General features: G+C 38.6%; 1 protein-coding gene across 5 annotated transcripts in view; it reads right to left on the bottom strand.

The window, feature by feature from the left end:
• Window positions 1-16,004, bottom strand: part of AP3B1 (adaptor related protein complex 3 subunit beta 1) — a 352,907-nt gene that overhangs the window by 283,147 nt on the left and 53,756 nt on the right. Inside the window, exon 1 of one of the 5 annotated variants that reach the window (XR_006604977.1) lies at window positions 6,043-6,355. The exons of 1 other annotated variant lie outside the window; for it this stretch is intronic. Coding sequence is in view for 2 of the 4 variants with exons in the window: in XM_045074384.1 (XP_044930319.1) it covers window positions 6,043-6,170 (128 nt within the window). In the remaining 2 variants the exon portion in view is untranslated. Of the gene's footprint in view, window positions 1-6,042; window positions 6,356-16,004 lie in introns of those variants that run through there. 3 more of the 5 variants (XM_045074384.1, XM_004766830.3, XM_013063676.2) reach the window with 3 other exon arrangements.

The raw sequence follows: 16,004 nt of genomic DNA, 5'->3' as shown, positions 1-16,004 counted from the left end.
GATAAGATATCAATATTGTACAATACAGTAAGGATACCAGACAAGGTTTCCGTTCCATGGATGGTCCAATGAATCAATCACACTTTATTTTTTAAACTACACTGGTTAGGGCGCCTGGATGGTTCAGTGGTTAAGCCTCTGCCTTTTGGCTCAGGTCATGATCCAAGCATCCTGGGATCGAGCCCCACATGGGGCTCTCTGCTCTGCGGGGAGTCTGCTTCCTCCTCTCTCTCTGTCTGCCTCTCTGCCTACTTGTGATCTCTCTCTCTGTTGAATAAATAAATAATTTTTTTAAGAATAAATAAACTACACTAGTTACAGAGACAATAAATATCATTAGAATCTGAATCATTCAACTGAATAAAAGCCATGAAAATATTTATTAAGAAAAATTATAGGGGCACCTGGGTGGCTCATTCAGCGGGTGTCCAATTCTTGATTTCAGCTCAAGTCATGACCTCAAGGTCATGAGATCAAGCCCCACATCAGACTCCAAGCTACTCAATGGGATTCGCTCTCTCCCTCACTTCTCTTCCCCTGCTCTCTCTCTCTCTCTCCCTCTCTCAAAAAGAAAAAGAAAAATTAGAAGCCAAACACTTCACTCATAAATTATTCCTTCACACAGGTACATCTGGGTGGCTCAGTTGGTTGAGCCTCCAAGTCTTGATTTCGGTTCACATCATGATCTCAGGGTTGTGAGATGGAGCCCCACATTGGGCTCAGGCTCCATGTTAGACAAGGAGCCTGCTTAAGATTCTCTCTCTGACTCTACCCCTCACCCCACCTCCTGCACATGCTCTCTGGTGGGGGGGGGGGGTAATCCTTCACATAAATTATACTACCTAATAGTAGCAGAGTTTATGAATAGATTCTTTTTTTTAAATAAGCTCCTTGCCCAACATAGAGCCCAACCTGGGGCTCAAACTCACAACCATGGAATCAAGATCTAAGCTGAGATCAAGAGTCTGGCGCTCAACCAAATAAGCCCCCAAGGTGCTCCAATAGATTCTTTTATATACCAGTCAACAAATATTCATTTAGTAACTACATAACCTGAAAATACAGGGTGACTGAATGAGATAAAATTATCAACAAGAAATACTAGGACAAGTGAAAAGAAAGTAGAACAAACTTTGAACAACAGTAACTATAAAAATGCATTAATTGAAAAAATAACAAAAATATAGTATAAACCTGAATCAAAAAATTATATGGGGCGCCTGAGTGGCTCAGTTGGTTAAGTAACTGCCTTTGGCTCAGGATCAAGTTCCAAATCAGACTCCTTGCTCAGCAGCAGCTCAGTCTGCTTCTCCCGCTGACCTCTCTTCTCTCATGCTCTCTCTCTCTCTCTCTCTCTCGCAAATAAATAAATAAAATCTTTTAAAATAATAACAATATAAATAAAAAATGGAAACAATCACACAGAAAAGTTTGGAATCTCTTAAGAGATACAGTGACTCTTTTTAGCACGCCCAAAAAAATAGGTTACTACTTATAAAGTCCTAACATCTGGGATTTATTTATCTTTATTTTTAATATAGTAAACTCAAGAACATCCTTTTAAAAGTTTACTCTTCTTCAGCTGCACTTCCAAATGCCTTCTTGAATGAGAGAACAAGTGGCAGAGATAACATGAAATTTGCTGTAATTACATAGAAGCCACAGACTCGGTCTATGAGACTCCACTGATAAACACTGATACAAAAGGTTAAAGGTTTATATGTAATTTTCATGGCTGATGTTGTAAAGTTGACAATAAATAAAACTTAAGTTTAAAAAAATAAGCTAGGCTTCATTAATGCAATACAAACACACTGATGTAACACTGACTACATCACACTACAGGATACACTGCAGCCCCCTGTTTGGGTCTAAATCAGCTCTGTGAATTTAAACAAATGAAAAGCTCACACCAATCTCAGCAGAAACTAAATAAAAATGCTACCTTTCAAAGTTGTTGAGGAGGTATTGTATTGCTGAGTTACTGGTTGCTAAGGTCATCTTTTATTGTTGAAACCTAATGGCCCCTTTTCAGCCTTCATTCTAATTATCCTCATTATGCAACTTCTAACAAACAGCTGACATTTCCTCTTATTAACTATCCTCACAGCTTCCCCTACCCATTATTTTTTTAACCCTCCTCTGGTGTCCTACCCCTCTGAGCACTCTTTCCCTAGTTCTTCCATTCAATCTTAAATGTCAGTGTTCTCTCAGGTTTTGTCTAACTGCCTTTTTTTTCTAAACAAGAGTTCTCCTGCTTAAGATCCCCTTCTCCTGGGGCAAGGGGAAGGGGATGGAGGGGTTATTTGCCCATTCCCATGCTTTAATTACTACCCACAGTTGTAAATATTTATGCTCTAATCTGTCTCATTCAAGCATGCATTTTCTTTTGCAACTCTGAGGAACTCCCCTTCCACTCCACCTGGCAAAAACTGCTCAGTTAAGACCTAAAATGTCACCACCTCAGTGAAGCTTCCACCACTTTTCCAGTGTTAGAAATCACTTTCCACTCTGCCATCTCATGAGAATCTCATACAATATGCAAGTATCATATTTCTTTCTAGAAAAGAGGACACTTAAGTTTGAAGAGATCAAGCAACCTGTACAAGGAAACATGACTACAAGTGGGAAGAGGCACGTAAACCCAGGCTGCCTCACCACATTCAGTACTCTTTCTAATATATCATGATACTCTCAAAAGAAAGGAGATTCGGAAATTTAGTAGTTTTACTATTATTAAGAAAAACTGGTTTCCTCTGTTTCTTTCTAGAAATTGTTTAATCTAGAAATATAGTTACTAAAATTATTTTTAATTACACATAAATAACCAAGTTGGTTAAGACAAAAGAACTTCTGGGGCGCCTGGGTGGCTCAGTGGGTTAAAGCCTCTGCCTTCGGCTCAGGTCATGATCTCAGGGTCCTGGGATAGAGGCCTGAATCGGTCTCCCTGCTAGGCAGGGAGTCTGCTTCTCCCTCTGCCCCTCCCTCCCTGCCCCCCCCCACTCTCAATCTGTAAAAAAAAAAAAAAAAAAAAAAAAAAAAAAGACTACAAATTGTACTGATATTAAATTTCCTGAATATAGCAGTACTGCAACTGTGAAAGAAAATACCAGTTCATAAAAAATATACACCATACCAAGGTATTAAGAGGAAAAAGATATGATGTATACAACCTATTCTTCAATGGATCAGAAAATAAATATGAATGTGTGTCTGTGAGTAAAGAAGAAAGAGAGAAATAAAGCAATATAGCAAAATATTTTATTTGATAAATCTGCATAAAGGGTAGTTCTTTGTACTACTCTTGCAACTTTTTTGAAAATTTGAAACTATTTCAAAATCAACCATCAAAAATTAGAGCAGAGCTGGTGGATGAATGCATGGAGGGAGTCAAAAGGTCTAAGTTCCAGTTATAAAACAAGTCATGGGATGTATTGTATAGCATAGTAACTATATGGTAACAATAATCCATATTATGTATTTAAAAGTTGCTGAGAGTAAATATTAAAAGTCCTCATCCGGGTGCCTGGGTGGCTCTGCCTTCAGCTCCGGTCGTGATCTCCACCTTGGGCTCTCTGATCAGCAGGGAGCCTGCTTCCTCCTTTTTCTGCCTGCCTCTCTGACTACTTGTGACCTCTGTCTGTCAAATAAATAAATAAATAAATAAATAATTTTTTTAAAACAAGTCCTCATCAAAAGAAAAAAATTATAACTAGGTATAGTGATGGATGTTAACTAGACTCACTGTAGTGATCATTTCTGAATATGTACAAATATCAAATCACTATGTTATATACCTGAAACTAATATGCTGTATGTCAAGTATACCTCAATTTAAAAAATGACAGCAGAGAAACAGGGTAAGTTTTAAGTTTTTTTTACATATATTTTGTCATTTGGTTTGAAAAAAAAAAGTTTAAAAATAAAGAAGTATCATGATTTTATAAAAGAACGTAAACTCAAGAGAGATTAAAAGACTCCTTTCGGGTATCTCCTTGCTCCTATACAACCCCACTAGGTTGCAATTCAATGGCCAAAACGTTTCTAATTCCTGGAAGCTTCCAGGTAATACACTGTCTACAGCTACTTTGAAAAGTTTTAAACTTTTAATGAGTTTTGTGCGTTCTCTAATGAAAGCACCATAAATTTCATCAAATAGTAAGCAGCATATCCAAGTGCTTGAGAAAATGGGCTTTCAGATTAGAATGTGTTCAAGTTCAGAGAGAGTCCAATGTTATAACCTTGTGATCTTGGACAAGTTAACCACTTGCGCTCCAATTTCTTCATCTGCAAAGCAGAATCAGATAAGTACCTGGTAACAAGCCACTGAGGTTGTAAGGAGAACTGAATAAGATAATAAATGTAAAATAATGTGCACAAATGCACAAGCACCTCATAAATGTTAGCTATTTTTATTTTAAATACAACCTGCTTGGTCACCTCAACAGCACTGGTCTTAGTCAAAGCCGTACATCTTTCCCCAAACCAGGCCCAAATCTGACAAAACAGAAAATCAGAAACTCTAAGAGAAAAACGGTCTTAGATGTTAACAAACTGTAAAAGTAAATTAATTTTAAGTAAATCACACGCAAAACAGACTGACACAGACTTACAGGGTAATTCAGCAGCTGAACATTTTGCTAATATAAGTGTAAAGCTACAAGCTTCCTATTAGAACAACCCATCATCCAAATGCACTGAATGAAAAATGAAAAGAAATTGGTTCTCTTACCGGAGAACAAGGGGGGCAGAAAACTGTATTCCATATGCTGTATATAAGATTTCAGTCAGCTTAGCACAATCAAAATTTAAACCCAATGTCAAAGACTAGCAATTTTGCAGACTACCCGATTTTATTAGTAAAACTTAAATTACATTTTAATTTTACTCTTCTGACACCTGCAAAACCATCAGCACAGCTTCCACTTAATTCAGTATGAATCCAGTGACAGCCTATTATGTGACCCCAGACTACTAATGAGACATTAAAAATAAGACAAATGTAAAAAATGATTCCAATAAAATATAAAGTTACCAGAATTCTGTAAGTTTAAAACCCCTCCCACCAAAAGGTTTGGGGAGGTTTCCTCTTCAGTTTTCGATGGTACTTAAATATTTTTGCTTTTAAAAACTATACACTGGGGGCGCCTGGGTGGCTGAATGGGTTAAGCCTCTGCCTTCCGCTCAGGTCTCGATCTCAGGGTCCTAGGATCTCAGGATCCTAGGATGGAGCCCCGCATCCCGCACGCTGCTCAGCAGGGAACCTGCTTTCCCCCACCCCTCTGCCTGCCTCTCTGCCTACTTGTGATCTGTCTCTCCGTCAAATAAATAAATAAAATCTTTTTTTTAAACTATACATTATTTAGTATTTTTTTTAATTCACGTTATTCATTTGTAAAACTTCAGAATTCGTTCACAGTCAAATTCTAAATATTCTCTACTCCTATGCTTAGTACTCTGTTTGGAATTGAGCTTCCCCACCCCCACCCCCCCGTAAAGCAAAGGATATTATCCAAGAACATGAATGCTCGTTTGTCCATTCATAAAGCGCCTAAAACACCTCCATGCTCCTACACTCCACGGTCAGAGAACAGTTTCCCATAAGCAACAAACACTCTAAGGCGCCCTCTTAACTCCCCCAAACATCTCTTTCACCATAACACGCCCATTCTCCAAGCTTGACCCAGCAAATATTAAATTAGCTAGAAGTGTTTGTTCACAACTCAGATTCCGGTGTCCCAGCCCAGACTAAATCAGAGTCCTTAGGAATGAGACCTGAAGCTCTGCAAACAGTTCTTTTCTCACTAAAGTTTGAAAACTACGAGAGACCCCTACACACACTCACCTCAAGCTCTCCAACGACTCCCACCACTCCGCAATGACCCGACCCAACCCCACCCCCCAAAGGGAAGTGTTACGGCCCGGCCCCAGTGCGGTCCCAGGGCGACTTCACCCTTCTCCCGGGAGCTCAGCCCGGTGCCCGCTCCTCCCGGGTCCCCGGCTCCTCAGTCTCGCCCCCACACCCCAAACCTTTCTCCTCACTTCTTCAAATCGCTGCTAAAGAGGCCGAAGGCGCCGGAGGGGGAAATGGTTGAAGTCGCCTCCTGACCCAGTTCCGTCGCCTCCCCTCCTCCGGACTGCTCATTGTAAGCGAAGCTGTTGCTGGACATTGCTGCGGTGCTGGCCGGGGTCTGGTTGGTCCTGCCGAGGGTTCTCTCTGAAGGGCTCCTAGCGCCGAGGACGAGGAACAAAACTACTTCTCGAGCAGAGGGGCGCGCGCAGCCGCTTCCGGACTCGTCACGGCTTCCTAAGCCGACCTGGCGGCCCACCCCCTGCGCATGCCCAGTGCGCAGGCTGGCCGGAGCCCACCGTCGGCCTCTCCAGGGCCTGACTGGATTTACTTTCTCCGGGTTTTTGAAGTGACTGAGAGGCTCCGACCCAGTGCGGAAGGGAGGTCGTGGGCGGGACGAGCTGGGCCTCTCGGGTTTTAAAGTTTTCTTTTCGAGAGAAATAACCTCTTGTGTCCGTTTTGCTCCCGAGCCCGGTCACTTTTACCTGACTCTTGCTGTAAACCAGCAGCATTCAGACTTCTTCTGAAATGCTAGTTAACACACCTGATCAAGTTTCCTAAATCCCTGACGATTGCTTTTCCTTTGCTGAGATTTCTACTCTTCTTCCTCCAGCCCTACATTCGCAACTGTCACCACGAAGCCCTCTCCCAAATCTCTCCACTTTGAGGAAACCTCTCCAGATGGTGCCTTTGGGGATCCACTAACAAGTGTTCGCTCCACTTTGAATGAAAATCCAGGAGCCAGCAGTTCCCAGGAGCTAAAGGAGTTCTTCCCACTGGCCTCTGGCTACCATAAATAAAATAGAGCCACGTAGGGTGCCTGGAGTGGTGTATTATCTGGACACGTCTTTACCTCTTTCTTTCTCACTATTAGCACTCCCCAACATCTATCAGGAATGTTGCACTGAATGTTGCCTGGCCCCGCAGTAGCACTTGATAAAGCCTCTTTCCAGGCATAATCTCCCCCAGGCTGCCAACTCAGAAAAATTTCAGCCTTCCTTCTCTTTCCCTATTCTTTCTCCCTCTGGGAAGGCATTGAAACCTGGAGACCCAGGGGCCAGAAACTGTCAAAAGTCCAGTGCAACACAGACTGGGGGCCCAGCCCCTCTAGGAGGAGGGTGGAGCCTGTTCAAGGGTCAACTCCTCAAAAGGCCACACAGAAAATTGTGAGATACCATTGCACACCTATTAATATAACCACTCGTTACTGGTAGGAATGCAAAGTGGTACAGTCATTTGGAAAACAGTTTCTTTTAAAATTAAAGTTATTCCTGTCATAGAACCCTGCAATAGCACCCCTTGACATTTACCCAAAGGGGTTAAAAATATATACCCACGCGGGATGCCTGGGTGGCTCAGTGGGTTGGGCCGCTGCCTTCGCTCAGGTCATGATCCCAGGGTCTTGGGATGGAGTCCCACATCAGGATCTTTGCTCAGCCAGGACCCTGCTTCTCTCTCTGCCTCTGCCTGCCACTCTGTCTGCTTGTGTGCACGCGCTCTCGCTCTCTCTCTCTCTCTCTGGCAAATAAATAAATAAAATCTTAAAAAAAAATTATTTAAAAAATATACCCATGCAGGGGCGCCTGGGTGGCTCAGTGGGTTAAGCCTCTATCTTCGGCTCAGGTCATGATCTCAGAGTCCTGGGAGATCATGAGCCCTGAGCCCTGAGCCCCAAGGGGCAGTCTCTCTGCTCAGCAGGGAGCCTGCTTCCTCCTCTCTCTCTGCCTGCCTCTCTGCCTACTTGTGATCTCTGTCTGTCAATTAAATAAATAAAATCTTTAATATATATATATATATATATATATATATATATATCCATGCAAAAACCTGCACATGGATGTTTTTAAAAGCATAGTTTGTAATTACCAAAACTTGGAAGCAATGAAAATGCCCTTCAGTAAGTGAATGAATAAGTAAACTGTGGCCCATCCAGACAATAATACTATACAGTGCTAAAAAGAAAGGCAGGATCAAGCCATGAGAAGACATAGGGGAAACTTAAGTGTACATTACTAGGTAAGAGAAGCAAATCTGAAAAAGCTAAATACAGTATGATTCCAACTCTTTAACATTTTGGAAAAAGCAAACTATGGAGACAGTGAAAACATCAGTGGTTGCCAGGGGTTAGAGAGGGGGGAGGAGGGATGAATAAGCAGAGCAAGGAGGAATTTTTAGGGCAATGAAAATACCCCTGTACCATACCATTATAATAGATATATGTCATTATACATTTGTCCACACCAGAGAATGTTCAAGAGTAAACCAAGAGTAAACCCAAATGTAAACTAGGGACTTTGGGTGATAATGATGTGTCAATGTAGGTTCATCAATTGTAAACAAATGTTACACTTTGGTGGAGGATGTTGATAATGGGGAAGGCTATCCATGTGTGGGGGTAGGGAGTACATGGAAAATCTCTGTACTTTCCTCTCAGTTTTGCTGTAAACCTAAAAGTGCTAAAAAAAAAAAAAAGTCTTAATTTAACAAATGAAAATAAATTTAAAAAATAAAGGCTACACTGTTACTGTGTAAGTACCCATGACCATGACTGAGTCTTCAGTTGGAGAGGAGGGAACATCCTCCCAGCTTCATAGTATGAACAAAACTTGACAGGTTTTTCTTTCAGTTATTAAAATACCCCTCCAGGGAGCCCAGGGGACTCAGTTGGTTATATGGCTGCCTTCAGTTCAGGTCATTATCTCTGGGTCCTGGGATAGAGCCCCATATCAGGCTTCCTACTCAGTGGGAAGTCTGCTTCTCCCTCTTCCTCTGCTGCTCTCTCACTCACACTCTATCTCACACAAATAAATGAATAAAACCTTTAAAAGTAAAATAAAATAAAATACCCTTCCAGAAATGCAATGATGAAATTTGTTATATGTCAATATTGATGATATGGATCAATTTATGTAACTACCTATTGCCGATTATTCTTGATGATGATAATTATGATAATCATAGATATACTTAATAGATGGTTTAATATGTACTAAGCACAGAAGTGATTTACATATATAATTCATTTAATAGTAAAAGAAGTTAGCCTTGGTTTCCTTTATCTGTAAAATGAGGAGATTGGTACATACCCTAGAGAATCTCTGGCATATATAACTGCGTGTAGAATTTCTTGATTGTAGATTACATGCATCTTTACTGAATAGCCTAAGCTTCTCTCTCTAATATAATTTTAGTAGTTCACCATCCCACAGCAGTTTATAAAACATCTTTCCTGGGCACCCTAGGTGGCCCAGTTGGTTAAAGGTCCAACTCTTGGTTTCGGCTCAGGTTGCAGTCTCAGGGTCATGATATCAGGGGGAGTCTGCTTAATACTCTCTCTGAGCCTGGGTGGCTCAGTCAGTTATGCGTCTGCCTTCTGCTCAGGTCACGATCTCAGGGTCCTGGGTTTGAGCCCCACATCAGGCTCCCTGCTCAGCAGGGAGTCTGATTTTACCTCTCCCTCTGTCCCTCCTCCCCACTCATGCTCTCTCTTTCTCTTGCTCACTCTTAAATAAAGAAAATCTTTAAAAAAAAAAAAAAACCTCTCTCTCCCTGTCACGGTGTGCCTGGGGGGCTCAGTCAGTTAAGCGTCTGCCTTTGGACTTGGATTTCTGCCTTTGGACACTTGGATTTCTAAAAAGTTTTTATTGTCATCAGTATGATAGATATGAATATATTTTTTTAATTTTCATATTCATGGTCATAATTAATTTGAGTATTTTTATATAATTATTGTTCCACTTGCATTTTATTTTCTAGGAATTGAAAATGAACATATTTATCCAATATTACATTCAGTAATTTGCTTTTCTGATAGATTTGAACTTCTTCATTCTTCAGTCTGTCATTTTTAATTTACTGGTTAATTTTACTTGCTGACATTTTATTCGATAATATTTATTCATGCAGGAGATTGACCTATAATATCTTTGACCTTGAATGGTGTAAGTATTATGGTTATAAGTTCCGCAAAACGGTGATTGGGTAATTTCCTTTTTCTCTTCTCTGGATTATTTTGTATAAGATGCAAAGCAATATTCCTTGGGAAAATAGATAAAACTTCCTTTCATTACTAAAAAAAATTAGAAAGTAAACAAAGACTTGAGGACACTTCCTGTAGAAAGATACTAAATACTATATTCTAGAAATATAATAATAGTAACTACTTAGTTTGCAATCTACTCTTTCCTGTCTCTTCAGAATTCCAAAACCTTTTATATAGTCATGAGGTTTTTGACAGAAGAAAAAGGTCATGCTTCCAACCGGAAGAAACATCAGCTCTAATAAAAACAAAGGATTGTCCTTTGATGTGTGTTACCAAGCCGAAACCAAATTTTCTATTTTCTACCAGCATATACAGTATTTCAGGATTATTGTTGAGTAGGCTATGTTTTTTCAAAAATGATCTTTCCCTTAGCATTTAACAAAATTTTTATTGAATTCTTTCATTTTAGTTTCTATTCAACTAAACTCTCATGATAATAGACATTAAGTTTGGTGCGTATATTTTCAAACTTGTTTTCTAAGCATAGAAAAACAAACTATGTATGTGTATATTTTGCCAAATGTCAACTTATACCATAATATCATTTTGTCTTAATTTTTCTCTTAATTTATTATATGTAATATAATGATGTATATAATATAATGTATAATATATTAATATATACATACATATTATGTATATACATATTATGTATATCTTCTCTCAATATGGTATGGATTATATAGTTGTACCTTAATTTTTTCTCTTGATACATTATAGAAATCTTTCCATACTGATATAGTCACCTCATTGTTTTAAACAATAACATAATATTCATTTTATAAGCGTAACTTCTTTTATTTAATCAGCAACATATACAACTTCGCCCATACATGTTATTGTACAGTAGAATCAATATTTCCAGAAGTTAAGAATCTGCAAGTCCATAGTTAGATTAGTGACATGCACAGTTAAAATTTTAATAGATGCTGCCAAATTTATAGCCCCAAAGAGGGTACCAATTATCTCTTCCACTGTTACCCTGTTTTACTATACCATTTCCAGTGATGGATATTATAAATTTTTTTTAATGTTTGTTAATCTGATTGGCAAAAATAAATAAAACCCTCATTATTATTTAAACTTTCATTCTTTTTCTTTTAAGTAGGGAGACAATATAATTTAGTGTCTCTTCAACACATGGGGCTAGCAAACTTCTAAGACTAAAATTTAGAAACTTGCTAGGGGTTGCACAGGGGAGAAGAGGGATGAATAAGCAGAGCTAGGAGGAACTTCTAAGGAAACTTCTGAAACTAAAGGGTGATACAAATCAGAATTTTCCTGGAAGAGCACATATAAACCAGGACTTGTCCAGGCAAACATAGATATATGATTGCCCTAGATATGATGGAGTTAAAGCATATATTAAATGGCTAACCGAATGTTTCTTCTGTTAATTATGCAGGCTTCTTTCTTTTTTTTTTTTTTTTAAAGATTTTATGTATTTATTTGAAAGAGAGAGATCACAAGTAGATGGAGAGGCAGGCAAAGAGAGAGAGGGAAGCAGGCTCCCTGCTGAGCAGAGAGCCCGATGCGGGACTCGATCCCAGAACCCTGAGATCATGACCTGAGCCGAAGGCAGCGGCTTAACCCACTGAGCCACCCAGGCGTCCCTGCTTATTTCTTTTTAAAGATTTTATTTATTTATTAGACAGACAGAGATCACAAGCAGGCAGAGAGGCAGGCAGAGAGAAAGAGGGAAGCAGGCTCCCTGCTGAACAGAGAGCCCTATGCAGGGCTCAATCCCAGGACCCTGGGATCATGATCTGAACCGAAGGCAGAGGCTTTAATCCACTGAGCCACCCAGGCGCCCCAGTAGTTGCTTATTTTTAAGTGGGTTATCCATCTTTTTGGTTGATAGGCACATTATATTATATTATTATAGATAGTGAATGTTAACCTTTACTCATTATTTTCTAGGAAAGCCTAAGTTATAAAAATTGAATCCGGGGCGCCTGGGTGGCTCAGTGGGTTAAGCCGCTGCCTTCGGCTCAGGTCATGATCTCAGGGTCCTGGGATCGAGTCCCGCATCGAGCTCTCTGCTCTGCAGGGAGCCTGCTTCCTCCTCTCCCTCTCTCTGCCTGTCTGCCTGCTTATGATCTCTGTCTGTCAAATAAATAAATAAAATCTTAAAAAAAAAAAAAAAAATTGAATCCAAAAGTTGTAGAAAACCTGAATAGATTAAATAATTACAGAAAAAGTTGAAAGACAGAAATATATAACCAAAAAGGAACTAAACCAATGCAATTCTATTAGGTCTATAAGGAGTTTGTTATTTCTGTTATTTTAAACTATTACTGACTTTTAAGAAAGAAAAAGACAAAGTACTTTCGAATTCATTCTGTAAGCCTAACATGACTAATATCCAAGCCTCTATATTTTTAAAAGATTTTATTTATTTATTTGAGAGAGAGGGAGAGTGAAAGCGAGAAAGATAGAATGTGAGAGCACTAGCTGGGGAAGTGCAGAGGGAAAAGGAGAAGCAGACAGACTTGCTGCTGAGCAGAGAGCCGAACACACGTCTTGATCCCAAAATGCTTAACCAACTGAGCCTCCCAGGCACCCCCTCCACCCACTGGGAAACATATCTAGAAAAATGTCGCTAAGGCCTATGTCCAAGAAATTACTGCCTGTGTTTTCTTCCAGGACTTTTATGGTTTCATGTCTCACATTAAGTCTTCAATCCATTTTTTGTTTAATTTTTATTTTTGTTTATATTTATTTATTTGTTTATTTATTTAGTTATTTATTTTTAGAGAGAGAGAGAGAGAAGCAAGAACATGTGCAAGCAGAGGAGAGGGAAGAGGGAGAATTCCAAATGGGCCCCATGCCCAGTGTGGAGCCTGACAAGGGGGTCAATCTCACAACACTGAGATCACGACCGGAGCTGAAATCAAAAGTTGGATGCTTTAAAAAAAAAAAGAAAAAAAAAGTTGGATGCTTAACTGACTGAGCCACCCAGATGCCTCAGTCTTCAATCCATTTAGAGTTTATTTTTGTGTATGGTGTAAGAAAGTGGTCCAGTTTCATTCTTTTGCATGTAACTAGCACCATGTATTGAAGACACTGTCTTTTACTTATTGTATATTCTTGCCTCCTCTGTTGTAGATTAATTGACAATGTAAGTGTGGGTTTATTTCTAGACTCTCTATTCTACTCTATTGATCCATTTATCTATTTTTTTGTGTCAGTATTGTATGTACTATTTTGATTACTACAGTTTTGTAGTATATCTTAAAATCTGGGATTGTGATACCTCAAGTTGCTTTGGCTATTTGGGGTCTTTTGTGGTTCCATACAAATTTTAGAATTGTTTGTTCTAGTTATGTGATCTTTTTAAAATTACATTTTCTTTTTTAACAAATTATTATTATTATTATTATTATTATTATTTTTTAGACAGAGGGCTGGGGCAGAGAGAGAGGGCAAGAGAGACTCCTAAGCAAGCTCCATGCCCAGTGCAGAGTCCATCAGAGGACTTGATCTCATGACCCTGAGATCATGGATCATGATGTGAGCCAAAACCATGAGACAGATGCCTAACAAACTGAACCACTCAGGCGCCCCTACATTTTCTAATTATATATTATTTATGCCTAGAAGTGCTATTGGATTTTCTCTGTGGTCACTCTGATTAATCAATTTAAAGGTCTAACAATTTTTCTCTTGGATTTTCCAACAGGACAATTATATCACCTATAAATATTATAATCTTTATTTTCTTTTGCAGTATTTATTTTTCTTATTTTTTTCTTGTCTTATTGCATTAACTAGAATATACAGAACAGTGTTAAGTGGTTATGGTGGTAATAGAAATATTTGTCCTTTTTCTGAATTTAATTGGAATATCTTCAGTATTTCACTATTAAATGTGATGTGTGTTCTACTTTGCATATTTTGTGGAAGCATTTTAACATAATCTATATGTACATCACTTTGTACATGTGTAAAAATATTTCTATTTCTATGTTATTGAGTGCTTCTTTTAATCAAAAGAGCTGTTAAAGGTCACCTGGGTGGCTCAGTGGGTTAAAGCCTCTGCCTTTGGCCCAGATTTTGATCCCTGGGTCCTGGGATTGAGCCCCGCATTGGGCTCTCTGTTCAGCAGGGAGCCTGCTTCCCTCTCTCTCTCTGCCTGCCTCTCTGCCTACTTGTGATCTCTGTCAAACAAATAAATAAAATCTTTAAAATAAAAAAAGCAATAAAAAAAGAGCTGATAAAATGTTATGGATTGCATTTCCAATGTCTATTATGTATAATACAATTATATAATAATAAATATGAGTTTTAATTTTGAAAAATTCAGTTATTACATAATAAAGCTGACTGGGTAATTTTATGTTTTCACTTAATATTTATCTAGTATTTTATTTAGAAAGTCTGTAGCTCTTTTTTGTTTTTTGGTTTTTTGTTTTTTGGGGGAGTATTAGCAAATTCAGGCTTGGGGGTGCCTCGGTGGCTCAGTCAGTTAAATGTCTGTCTTCATCTCAGGTCGTGATCCCAGGGTTCTGGAACAGAGTCCGTGTTCGGCTCCCAGCTAAGTGTGGAGCCTGTTTTTCTCTCTGCCCCTCCCTCCTGCTCTACTCTCTCTCTCACTGACTCTCTCTCTCAAATAAATAAATATGATCTTTTAAAAAATAAATAAATAAAAATGGGTGGAGGACCTGAATAGACATTTCTCCAAAGACCAAGATGACGGACAAATACACGAAAAGATGCTAAATAGCACTCATCATCAGGGAAAAGCAAATCAAAACCACAATGAGATCTCACTTCATATCTGTCAGAATGGCCAAAATAAAAAAACTCAAGAAACAAGAGGTATTGGCAAGGATATAGAGAAAAAAGAAAAAGAATCCTCTTACATTGTTGGTGGGAATGCAAACTGGTGCAACCACTGTGGAAAGCAGTATGGAGGTTCCTCAAAAAATTAAAAATAGAGTTACTATATGATCCAGGAATTCCTCTATTTGGTATTTACCCAAAGAAAACAAAAATACTGGGGACGCCTGGGTGGCTCAGTGGGTTAAAGCCTCTGCTTTCGGCTCAGGTCATGATCCCAGGGTCCTGGGATCGAGCCCCGCATCGGGCTCCCTGCTCAGCAGAGGAGCCTGCTTTCTTTCCTCTCTCTCTGCCTGCGTCTCTGCCTACTTGTGATCTCTGTCTGTCAAATAAATTTTAAAGAAAGATTTAAAAAAAAAAGAAAAAGAAAACAAAACAAAAAGATATCTGCACTCCTATATTTATAACAACATTATCAACAATAGCCAAATTATGGAAAAGAACTCAAATGTCCATTGACTAATGAATGAATGAAGTAAGATTTAGTTTATCTATATATACATATGTGTGTCTGTATGTGTATGTATGAATATTACTCAACCATAAAAAAGAATGACATCTTCTCTTTTGCAAAAACATGAATGGATCTATAGGAATAATGCTAAGTGAAATAAGAAAAAAAAAGATAAGTACCATATGATTTCACTCATATGTAGAATTTAAGAAACAAAACAAATGAAGAAAAAAGAAAAAAAAAAAACTAGACTCTTAAATGTAGAGAACAAACTAGTGGATGCCAGAGGGGAGAGAGGTGGGGGGATGGGCAAAATAGATAAAGGGAATTCTTAAAATGATCCTATTCCACAGTAGCAACAAATAAGGCTTAAGAAACAAGTCTTAAGAAATGTATAAGACCTAAGTAAAGAATAACAATAAAATTTTATAGTTTATATATGGGGGAAGAGAGGAGACCTGGAAGGAGAGTCTGTATTTCTGAATAGAAATATTCACCTATTTAATGTACGTTCAATCAAAATTCAATTTTTTTTTACTAGACAAATTAAATCTAAAGTTCATCTGGAAGAATAAATACAGTTTTTAAAACAAAAA

This window comes from Mustela putorius, unplaced genomic scaffold, assembly GCF_011764305.1.
Source record: "Mustela putorius furo isolate JIRA1106 unplaced genomic scaffold, ASM1176430v1.1 tig00537350_pilon_pilon_pilon, whole genome shotgun sequence".
NCBI lineage: Eukaryota > Metazoa > Chordata > Mammalia > Carnivora > Mustelidae > Mustela > Mustela putorius.
This window is presented reverse-complemented; position numbering and strand designations above follow the sequence as displayed.